The following is a 12,401-nucleotide window of genomic DNA, read 5'->3' on the forward strand; positions in this document are numbered from 1 at the left end:
CTCTCAAGTTTTTTTTTTATTTCCTTTAATAGTCTGCCTAGGGAGAAACACACTCTATATGTTAATAAATTAGGTTGTGGATGCAGCCGTTTGAACTCTGGCTGGTATTGAAATAGAAGTGGAGGCAATCTCGGGCAATCTGCCTAAGATGCAGATTACAAATGCAAAAAGAGTTCAAGATGCAAAGCAGAGTAATCTCAACAGTGTGAAAACTATTCAACGCAAGCATGAAACAGCTGGAGTGCTTGGTGATTTGCATCCACTGGCAGGTAGCTTGATCTGCAGGTACACTGGAGGCAAGTGCATATTTTACTTTTGATGAGAAGGACTGCTCAGACAGTAGTTGGTTTAAGTGATATTAATTTTTACAAGCAATAACAAATTTACTTTTCCGTTATTTGAAGTGTTTTCTACTCCTACAGTACAGCAGTCCTCCTTTCCAGCTGGACCACAGTTCAAGGATGCGTGCTTTGGCACTTGGGAAGTGGGAAGGGATGAGTGGTTGAGGATTGAACAGAAGTGTCTTCCAGTGGGGGCAGAAATGCTGCAGTCACTCAGCCATTCATTCATTTGGTTTTATTTATTTGTTTTTATATAAGTACATATATAGTATTACATATATGTAAACAGAAAATAAATACATACAGAGAGGAATATTACATATTAAACAAAGGTATAAGCTGAATAGCTGCCTCTCTTTTAATTTCAGCTAGATGAGGTCCCCCTCACAGTCTAGCCAAGCATCTTTCCCTTTGAGCAGTGCTGACTATTGCTATATAACCATTAACCTCTTCCTAATCTGCCAGAACTAGCTGCTCTTAAATTTGTCAGCAGTTCATTAGATTTTATGTTTTTTACAAACTTCTTCAATGAGAATATGTTGTTCCAGAAAAGAAGCTGGGTGGGATGAAAATAACTTGCTGCCAAATTCCAGTCCCCTTGCAAGGCTGGACTATGATAGCTGTTGTGTACTAAGAAAGGAAACTCAATGCCAACATGCTCAAGGGCTTCCTTCAGCCCCAGGAGAGCAAGGACTGCTCACTATGCTCCTCATGCTAAGGGGCAGCTTGTCCCTTCTCCTACTTGCCAGGGCAGTACTTTCTAGTACGTACAGATATGTATGCAGAAGTAGTTTTCCCTTTCCTTGTCTTTTTGTGAACCCATGCACAAAGTCAGGCCAGACCCTGGGAGACTGGTTTGTCACCAGTGGGTGGGTGTCTGCAGTGTTCTGTGCAATGGAGCTGCCATGGCACACCCTGCATGCTGCGGGCAGAGTCGCCCGGCCCCTCCAGCGCTGGGGGCATCGAATTCACCATGCGTCATTTCCATCTCTTCTCACATAACCATTTTTCTTCAAAACCAGAAAGACCCCCACAAACTTTCAGAGCAGCAAGAAGCACTCTGTGATGGCCAAAACCCGCTGCCCATCTATGTGTCGGTCAGTGTCCGGGACAACTACAGCACCAATGATTTCAAAGGTAAGGATGATGTTTCAGATCCTGTGGGGCTAAAACTGGCAACTGAATTCCTGTGATTTGCTCTTCTCTGCTTGGTAGCACTTGGAGAAAACAGTCCTGGTGTGTTAGTTGCTTTTTGGAGAAATAACCATTATCTCCATGTCTTAGAATTTTAATACAAGAGCTTTTTGAGATCGGCATTTCACTGTCTAGACATACACAGTCGAAATCCTGCCAGAAAGGCCATTTTTGAAATATTATCTGATCCACCTAGAATAAGAAGTATTAGAATTGTCTGAGAATTAAATACTGCTTTTTGTCAATGCCCAGTTATAGTTTCAGCATGAAGAAAGACCACATAGTTATGATAAAGTTTGGGAAAGCATCCAACCTACTCCCAATTGAATCTTTTCCTTTGCTTATTGTTTTGGTTATTTTTTTCCATGAGGAGAAGCAGCTGGAGGAGGAGAAGAGGTGGAGAAGAAATTCAGATCACATTTTTTATGGTTGAAGTGAAAAAATCAACCACTTCTGAATGAAAAGGAAATTATAATTCATGACCTTTCTGTCCCAGTCTTTGCTGACACTGCAGTTATATCAGACAACTGCACTTCACTTGGAGAGGATAACTGAGAAAGTTAAGGACTAGTTCTGTCTTCCTTAGTACCACACATAAAGAGTATAATTGGCCTCTTAAAAAAAATCATTTCTGAAGAGCTGAGTACCTGTCTTTGTACATAACCAAATTATTCAAGGGAAGTTAAATTAACTGTATTGGTAACAGTGGAAGTACTTTCACCTAGATGTGGCGTGTGTAAGGACAGAGCGAAACCTCGTGCATGCTGGAGAACCCTGGGCTGGTGCATGCACACAGGGTGTGTAAGAGCTGGAGGTTTGCCGTTCTCCCAGCATGTGCCTTGTGCCACCGGCAGCACCACCATAAGCAGCGTGACTGGTCCTCCCTCCCCTTTGTCACACTGGCCCTGCGGGCGATCATTTATAAGCAAGGCTTTGCAAAGGCAAACAGAAGTCAGACCAATGTACGCTCTAGCTGCCCCTCTCTCCACACCCAGCTGAGATCCCTCTGAGTGTCCTGCTGTGCCTGTATTGCAGAGTGGGTGGAGTTCACCCCCTACGAGGTGGGACTTCTGAAGTATGGCGTGTTCGTTCGCACAGAGCATTTCGGAAGCGAGTTCTTCATGGGACGCTTGTTAAAAAAGCTCCCCGAATCCCGGATCTGCTACCTTCAAGGTGATGTATTGCATTGTCCTGGCACAGAGGCACTTTGGAGGGGTGCAATGCTGTTAACCAACGGGTGGATTTTTCTGGTCTAACATACTGAACACTGCTATGATATCACCTGCTCGGAAATGGAGGTGTGTGGTAGTTTGTCCAAAAGAATACAGTAAAAAATCCCACATATTTTTTCAAATTCTTGTCACTGTTTTGGTATGCACAAACTTTTTAACATTGTGTCTTATAGATGGAATAGATAAAGCTCATTAATTCTTTCATTGTAAGGAATAGTTCCCACTTCTTGGGTTATTCTTCCAATTCATCTCTGAATGCACTTTAACTTATGAAAATTTTGAGACAGCAGGAAACCTGCAGCTGTGCTTCCACTGCAAGGTTTTACTTCAACTCCATGTAGAGAATCCCATCTACTAAAGATGCAGGCTGCCCAGGACAAAAAATGAGACCAGAAGCAAAGGGACTCTGAATCTCTCTGGTCAGTCCCTGACTTGTACTGATAGGTTGTGTGTAAAAGTAATAATATCTCTTTACCAAGGAGTCAGAATCACTGGCAGGTGAACACAGAGCAGTGTGAGTTCAGTTTCAGTCATCTCTTCTTACACTCGTGCTGCTTAGAAGGTCCTTGGTTTCAGTAAACATGCTATGATATTAAATAGTCCATAATCCCAAGGAGTATCTTTAAAATACTACCTCTTGGTCTGGCTCTTTTTGCCTGGTCCACTATTGGGAAATTCATTTTCTACATACTGTGTATGCTGTACTGGTTTCTGTGCCCCACTGAAAATTAAGGAGTCCAATTGTGGTAGACTAATTAGGACATATATTTAAATTTACAATGGCAGATGAAATCGTGGCATTGTGTTTTGTCAACAAAGCCACCAGTGCCCCTGTGGAGAGGCAAAGAGGGGCAATCCTGGATGGAGAAAAGAGTGCACAGTAGAGCAGGAGCCCACTGCATCTGTGAGCCTTTACATGCTGCAGTGTGAGATCTTCTCTTACAAACCAAATGGCTGAAGAGCCAGTTCATCCCACTGTGAAACAATTCAGGGTGCATGAAAGCTGACGAGAGTGTGTGCAGAAAAAGAGAAGTTGGAGTAAGGAAGACAGGGATGGAAAGGATGTTTTTGTGAAATCTGCATTATCTGGGCTCTTATTTTGCTTCTCAAGGGAGTGTTTTTTCTCCTTACTTCTCTCCCATTCTTCTCTCTCTTTACCGTGATGCAGAGCCATGCGGTAGGTTAGGTGCAGAACTGATGGCAGCATGACCTGAACCAATGCCATAGAAAGTTAAGAGGAATTTAACAGCCCAAAAGTTTAGAAAAAATTGAATTAATCCCATTCAAAAATTAATCCAGGAGGTCAAAATAGAAGGAAAAAGCCAGTTTCTTGTTAGAATGTGTCCTTGTGTTCACTAATTCCTTTTACAGGTATGTGGAGCAGTATCTTTTCTGTGAACCTATTACAAATATGGGGACTGTCCCACAGTTCAGAGGACTTCTGGAAGAGATGGACACAAGACAGAATAGAAGAAGTTGGTGAGAAATTATTAAGCCTTTCATTTATGGACACTTAGTCTTCTGGATGCCTTTGTGCATCATCCTGTCAACTATGTTGAAGCCAGCATCATAGGATCCTCCTAAGAGACAGCGACTTCCCCTCCCACTGTAAAGACTAAGAGGAAGAGGGAAATGCTGCTGTAATTACTAGACCTACTAAAACCTTACTGATTAGAAGGCTTTGTCCTTAAGGGGAAATTTTAGAGGGGTCACACATTTCTCAGGAAGTGCTTTGGCATTGCCCATTCTCACTCAGCCATACAGAACCAAGAACCAGTGGCAGAGAATACAGTTATTTTTACTTCCTGTGCAGAGAATAAACGTGAATATCAGTTGGTTAATCAATATTTCCTGGGTTTTTATTTTGTTACTCAGTACAGTAATTACTGCATTTGATTCATTCTGGCACAAAGATAAATGAGGCCCAGAGGGTATTTTCTGAAGCAATACAGAAACCATGGTTTTATTGCTAAATCATTTAATATGATAGTAATTATAATTACAGACATCCCGAAAATAAAGAAATACATCAGTGCAATCACGGAAACCACCAAGTCTCTCCTGCTGCACCGTCAGCCACCTGGTCTGGCAAAGCAGGTTGTGATTTCAAGAAACCACGCCTTGTGCCGTTTCTACTTTTCACCCACATATGCTGCCATGTAGTCACCCTGAAAACTACCTATAGTTTCTAAATATGAATGTAGGCCCCAGGTTTTCCTGGGATGCTCTCATTCTACTGATTAAGCATGTGCTCATCTAGCCATGGGTGATTATCAGGTAGAAGCTGTCACTGTTGCAATAAACCCCATGGTGCCCTGTTGTTGCCCATCTGACTGAGTGGGAGCATATGCTTCAGCCTCATTTTCTCCATGCTTGCCTCTGTTTCATGATATCTTCCTGTGAGGATATGTAACTTTCTGACAGGACATTCTCTGAATTGCTTAGTTTCCTTAAGGTGTCGCTTCTCCAGGACTAAAGGCCGCTTCTAATGAACTGTCTTCAGGCCAAAGCTTAAGACCATCAACAGAGCTTTGTCCAGCAGCCACTCCTCTCCTTCAGAACAGTTTTTGTGTGTTTAGTGAATCATCCCAGAACAACCCTTGAGATCTCCTACACACCAGGATAACCAGAAATTAAAATCAATTAACAAACAGTTCATCAATTTTTGTCCCCTTGTATAGATGAAGATCCGGTGTTGCCTACAAGACCCCACGAACTGAGGACTCGCATGTACACTCCTCCTGGGCCCCTGTCCAGCGCCCTTCGGGGAGCATTGACTGACCGCTTCTCCGTTGCCCAGCACCACAATTTCCTGAAGGGCTACCAGCTGCATAACAACTACCTGGAGAACGAGCACTTCTGTCGATGGAAAGGTAATGGGGACTAATATTTAACAGGCATCGTTTTCAAGTAGTTTTGGCGTGGGCAATTTAAGAAAGAACCCTGTTGGGCTTGACAGGGGAAAATAAAATCTCCTGAAAGAACACTTCTTTTCTGAACAGAGAGAAGAGACTAAGACTTCAGTGTTGTCAGGTATTTTAGGCTGTTTTTAAATATAAGCATGTGTTTATGTGCTTTAGCTGAGATCCCTGTGGTCCAGACTGAGAGGGCAGGCTTGCAGCCAACAGAACCAAATTTAAAGTAGCAAAGAGCAGAGTGAACATGGGAGAAAGCTTAATTTGGCAAGACTGTGCCTCTAACTTCAGATGCAACTGGAATACCCCAGAAAATATGACCTATGAGAGAAAGTTGCAAAGGAATGGGGCTTTGTAGTCCAAAGAAGAGGAGACTGAGAGGGAGGCATAAATCCAAATGTAAAAAAGGATGGGAATATTTGTTGTCCCAATCAATGATGAATTAAAGATGAAATAATGATTGAAATGAAGCAAGGCACGTTTAGGTTAAGTATTAGAAGTAGCTTACTGGCACTGAGTATGATAAGTTACTGGAATATATCGCCTGGAATCTCAACATATAAGACTTTTCAGAACAGGAACTTTGGTGGCGTTTTGCAGTCCCTCCCATGCCTATTTGACAATCCAGTAATGTGGCAATTATAATTAAACCAGGCCTCTGGGATGGTCAGTTCCACCTTGCATTTCTGTTTTCTGTCAAAATAGCTACAGATCATTTCTTATTCCAAGAAATATTTTCCTTTTAGACACTGTGTTAGACTCGCGTCCCAACAAGCTGATGCAAAATACCGATCACCTGGGCATGATAGATGCTGGATTTTTCATCAATACCAGCAGTCCGCCACTTTTAAGGCCACAGAGGGAAGTGGATGTCATCATATATTTAAGTTACACTACTGGATCACATACGTCGGTGAGGAGGATCTTGTTACCATGTGTTGTCTCTCCTTTTGCTTGTAAATATCTAGCCTGTAGTGCCTAGAACCACTAGTTATTTCAGCTGTTCAGTTTTTTACTACTGCATTCCCCTACATTTTTCACTGTACTAATCACCAGTGGTGTTCCCCAGGGCTCAATATTGGGGACAGTTCTGTTTAATATCTTCATCAATGGTCTGGACAAGGGAATTGAGTGCACCCTCAGAAAGTTTGCAGACGACACCAAGTTGGGTGGGAGTATAGATCTGCTTGAGGGTAGAAAGGCCCTGCAGAGGGACCTAGACAGGCTGGATCGATGGGTTGAGGCCAAGTGTATGAGGTTCAACAAGGCTCAGTGCCGGGTCCTGCACTTGGGTCACAACAACCCCATGCAACGCTACAGGCTTGAGCAAGAGTGGCTGGAGAGCTGCCCGCAGGAAAAGGACCTGGGGGTATTGGTTGACAGCCAGCTGAACATGAACCAGCAGTGTGCCCATGTGGCCAAGGCAGCCCATAGTATTCTGGCTTGTATCAGAAATAGCATGGCCAGCAGGACTAGGGAAGTGATCGTCCCCCTGTTCTCAGCACTGGTGAGGCCGCACCTCGAGTGCTGTGTTCAGTTTTGGGCCCCTCACTACAGGAAGGGCATTGAGGTGCTGGAGCGTGTCCAGAGAAGGGCAGTGAAGCTGGTGAAGGGTCTAGAGCACAAGTCTTATGAGGAGCAGCTGAGGGAACTGGGGTTGTTTAGCCTGGAGAAAAGGAGGCTCAGGAGAGACCTTACCACTCTCTAGAACCACCTGAAAGGAGGTTGCAGCGAGGTGGGGGTTGATCTCTTCTGCCAAGTGACAAGCGATAGGATGAGAGGAAATGGCCTCAAGTTGTGCCAGGGGAGGTTTAGGTTGGATATTAGGAAAAAATTCTTCACTGAAAGGGTAGTCAGGCACTGGAACAGGCTGCCCAGGGAAGTGGTGGAGTCCCTGGAGGTATTTAAAAGACATGTAGATGTGGTGCTTAGGGACACGGTTTGGTGGTGGACTTGGCAGTGCTAGGTTAACGGTTGGACTTGATGATCTTAAAGGTCTTTTCCAACCTAAACGATTCTATGATTCTATGATTAATATTGTTCCTATTTCTTCCTGCCACTCCTGGAATCTCTCTTGCTGGTTTATGAGCATGTTGAATTATTCAAGACGACATCAGCACGGTCTATTCCAGAATGATGGGAAGAGCATCTTCTGCTTTATGCTGAATCAAGCAGGTTTCCAGACCCTGCACAGGAATATGCATAAAGATGAGGAAGCAACTTCTCCTGACTTAAGTTAGAATATTAAAGGGGTGAAGTGGAGAGTCAGAGGTAGATAATTTCTGGGCTGACAAATAAGATGCTACTAGGAAAATTCAATGACCAGCATCTTCCTGCAGAAACTCCAGTCTCATGGAGATAAAGTTAATTAGCTGTCTATAAGGCCTTGCAGAAAATAAGTTTGGTCTTTATGTCTCAGAAACTGAGGTTAGTTAGAAACTCATTATTAAGCATCTTGGCCCGCTTAAGTGTTTTTTGTGAACGAGAACAGCTGTGCTACAGTTAATAAGCCATATGATGCATGAGGCATGCATGTAATGAAGTTTCATTTCAGCCTCATACATTGTCTAGATTAATTTACAAAGAAAGGCTGCTGCAATTTTAAGGACTTTAGTAGGAAACCGTTTCCTATTTGATAGTGTCCACTATTAGATGGTGCAGAGTAAATAACACAGTACATAGTAGGACATGATATTGTATTAAACATTTCAGGGAAAAGGTACAGTACAGCCTAGTACTTCAGACTTTGTCAGTAAAATATCAATCTCAATTAACACTGTGCCATAATGCCTGCACAGGCAGAGACATAATTGCACATTCAAACTTAACTTTCTTATCTCCTGACTTCCAAGCACATAATAAGATACCTTAAACATTTCCTTGCTGTGGTTTTCTTTTCTAATTAATTCTATACAATATATTAAACACAGGCTCTTTCATTTACTAAAACTACATGCTTTACCCTAAAGTTCTGCAAATTGCTTCCATTTTTTAAAAAGCAGTGTCCTGGATGAATTCTCTAACTCTTAAATTGTGTTTACAGCTTGTGATTAGCATTCTGGTTACTATGGGTGGTAATTATGTGTAGAGTAACCCTTGATAAGAAGGAGCTCACCCTATGGATCTGAGTCACTAAACCTTAATACTAGATAACAATTTGGGGGCTTTAAGACAACAAAGTTGAATTCCAATGCTGACCATTTTTGTGATACTCCAGTCTCTAGATAAGGCATGCAAATACTACTCAGAGCAGAAAATCCCATTCCCCAAAATTTCTTTGACTGATGAAGATAAGAAAAATCTGAAGGAGTGCTACCTCTTCCAAGATTCAGATTTGCCAGGATGTCCGATCGTGATTTTTCTTCCGCTTGTGAATGATACCTTCCGAGAGTACAAAGCACCTGGTAAGTTGCAAGTAGTGGCAAAGCATTAAACAAAAGACACCATTACCTGTTTCCCTGACTCAGACAGAGCCTTTTTCTCTGCTGCTGGCTATCTTTGCTGGCTGGGTTCATGGAGTAGCACTTTAGCTCATTAAATTTGTTTTCCCCATCCCCGCCAAAGCTACTATGTTCATTCATGTCATCCTTGTGGCCTTAAGAAGACAGACACAGCCCTTATCTTCTGGATGCTCTTTGCCTTCATCTCTCTCCCATTTGTAACATAAAGCGTTGCTAGCTAATTGTAAGTTTTTTTCCTGGGAAAAGTATAGCTCTCACAGATTATTTCCCCCTACATATATTGTCTGTTGTCCAGGGATTTCATTCTACACTTGATGAGGCATAGTGTCATGTATGAATGGTGGGGGAGCAAGAACCTGGCTTTCAGGCTGAACTCCTGCAATGTCAATATCAGTGTGTCTCCTTTTGGTACAGCATCAGCCCAGGAGTCATTTTGCTCTCTGTGCTGTGCTCAGGGCCCGTCATTCTTTTTCTGTCAGGCCACCTGCTTTGTATTCCTCTCCTTTAGTGCCAGTTACTAGGATGCCTTTGCTTCGCTCCTTGGTAGCAGGGAGGTAAAGTCTAAAATTCTGCTTTTGTGGAATTTGAGAGAGACAAGAAATGGAAAGACAGAGATGCATCCTGGTGGGAGGCCCCCTGAGACTGCATTTGGTGCAGGAACTTGAAATTTCCATATGTTTCTATTACTCCTTTCTCACTTAAATTCTATTCTGTTACTAGCAACTCCCCTCCCTCAGCTGGGGTTCGTAGAGGTCCCAACCACTCAGGATAAGACCGGCAGTGTATTGGTGGTGGCTATTGGAGTGCCCTTTCAGGCTGATATCCTTGACTGATCCATGGCTTTAATGAGACAGACGTTTATGAGTAAGCTGTAGATTACCATTACAATGCCGTTCCTCACTTTTCCCTTCTGCCCTCATCACTTCAGGCACACAATGTCCTCTTGACATAGGGTGGGGATACATGACCTGCATTATTTGTGCATTTAAACACTGTGAATTTTCTTCTGGAGAAAAATCCCCCTCTTCGGGCTGCTGTGGACAGCTTGTCACTGACTGAGATATACGTCACAGCAGCAACTTCTCTTTCTCTCCAGGTGTCAAACGCTGTTGCTCAGAGATGGAGGGAGGACAACTTGATTTGACCAGTCGCTGTTCCCCCTACTGCATGTTCTCGGTCAGGTATACCGATGAGAATTACCGCCGGCTGCTGAACCTCAGTGAATACAACATCTTGAACAACTCACAGATGATTATGCAGGCCTTGCAGATAGCGATGCAAAGGAGAAGGCAAAACATGTGCTAATCACCTGTTCAACTGCCCCTATCTTCTCAGAGGAATTTTTCATGCTCTAGGACACAGAAGGGACATAGCTTTTTGAACACTGACCGTTCTGCACTACAGAAAGAAACTGCCCCAGGTGGCTCAGTGGTTTGTTGGGTTTTTTCCATTCCCAAGAAGTGGCCTCTATAGGTAAAGACATTGCCTTGGAAATTTTTACATATGCTTTGTTCCCTAAATTAAGGTTGTCTGTAGAACACTCTTTACCTAAAATCCTTGTTAGATTTTAAAAATAATGTTATTTTAAGCCTGACTTATTATGTATGACATAGAGGAAAATAATTTTTTACCACCACAGTGCTACAGTAATACAACCCAGCCAACACACCTACAGGCCGTAAGAAGGGGGTATAAACTTCTGCTCCCCACAATTCTTCTTCATGTAACACAAGGTGCATCCAACCCTGGAAAACGAAGAAAACCTGAGACGTGACTGGAAGCTGGCATTGGATCCCTGGGTCAACTCTGTTTTGCAAGTGTCCTGAAGAGCAGCTGCAGAGGTTGGAAATGTAAGAGGGACAAGTGTGTGCATGCAGCCAGCCCTATGAATCGCGTCCACCTCCTGGGCTCTCTTGGGCTGTGAATAAATCATATGTAGATGGGAAGGAGAAACTTAAGAGGAAGTGGCATAAGATTTTTTCATGTAAAATTTTTTTTAAAGTGAAAGGTGTCATTTGAGCACATCAAAATTTCCTGTGAATTTATGTCAGTTTTGATTGTTTTGCGTTGAGACAGTATATAAAAAAGTTAACATTTTATTTTGAAGCTTTCAAAAGAAAGCACCCCAGAATTTTTTTTTCCCAGTTGAGTTACTTCTCATATTAAACTTCCTTTCTTAAATTAAAAAGTGCTTAAAATGAAAATATTTTTGTGTCTTAATGACAAGTGGGAAAATATTGAACAGAGTCTATTCAGTGAAAAAAAATCTATATCAACTGGATGTCATAATCTGGGGCTAAAATAAACCAGGGAAAATGCTTGGGTAAGTTGAAACATTTCATGTTAATATTTTACAAAATGTCTTTGTTTTGAAACATAGCTTCTTTTTCATAGACTGCCTACCTCGTCAGCCCAGGGAACCCAACCTGAAAATAACAGGTTTCGTCTACAGTCAAATAACATGTTTGGCTTGGTGCAAAATGGCACACTGAGGATTTTCATTTTGGCAACAAACAATGACAAATTATCTTTACAAATTGGTTCACAATGACTTTTTCCAACAATTTATGGTGTCAAACTAAACCTTACTTTTTTGTGCAACTGTAGCCTGAAGTGGCAAGCCTAAAGATCAGAGCATAAATATTAACATTTGAAACTCTTTAGGTTTTGAACAAATATGTACTTCTGCTGGATTTTTTTTGTTCCATGGTAGTTTCACTAGTCATAGTCAGAAATATGGTGCTATGTGCTCTGCATATAACCCTGGGAATTGCCTCCATTTGAACCTGAAATCCCTGGTGTGAAAAAATAAACACAGGTTTTGGCCATAAACTCATGCCACGTTCAGCTCTGAAGAAATGTTATTTACGTGCAAATATTTCGTGTATACAATACTGGATAATAAAGGCTTGTTTGCAAAATGAAAATTCTGCTTTGCTCCACATATTCAGGCATTTCAGTAATGTGCTCCAGGTTCACAGTGTGTTCCTTGTTCCAGGAGAACAAAACTGTTGTTATCTCTGCAAAGAGCACAAGAGCATACCAATTATTTGCTGTGAGCATCGTGGATAAAGGAATGTCTGAGAGACAGATTGCAGGGGTACAAAGTGAGCCACGGTCCCTCCCTACGAGAGCTTTTTGGCCACTGACACTGTGGGAGTGACAGCCTCAGAACTCCAGTCCTGGTGGACAGTCTGGTTTATAGCTTAGCCCTCCAAGGAGATGTCGTAATAAAGCATTGCCTTTAACTATGACTGA

At 42.4% G+C, this 12,401-nt stretch overlaps 1 protein-coding gene across 1 annotated transcript in view; it reads left to right on the top strand.

Moving 5' to 3' along the window:
- Positions 1–10,448, top strand: part of LOC309593802 (cytosolic phospholipase A2 epsilon-like) — a gene marked incomplete at both ends in the record, with an annotated part of 35,707 nt that extends 25,259 nt beyond the window's left edge. The window contains 7 exons of the mRNA XM_082318880.1: positions 1,364–1,478; positions 2,571–2,708; positions 4,139–4,246; positions 5,449–5,640; positions 6,429–6,595; positions 8,900–9,086; positions 10,240–10,448. Of these exons, the coding sequence (XP_082175006.1) occupies positions 1,364–1,478; positions 2,571–2,708; positions 4,139–4,246; positions 5,449–5,640; positions 6,429–6,595; positions 8,900–9,086; positions 10,240–10,448 (1,116 nt within the window). The remainder of the gene's footprint in view (positions 1–1,363; positions 1,479–2,570; positions 2,709–4,138; positions 4,247–5,448; positions 5,641–6,428; positions 6,596–8,899; positions 9,087–10,239) is intronic.
- Positions 10,449–12,401: the final 1,953 nt, after the last annotated feature.

This window comes from Platalea leucorodia (genome assembly GCF_965183815.1).
Source record: "Platalea leucorodia genome assembly, chromosome: 7".
NCBI lineage: Eukaryota > Metazoa > Chordata > Aves > Pelecaniformes > Threskiornithidae > Platalea > Platalea leucorodia.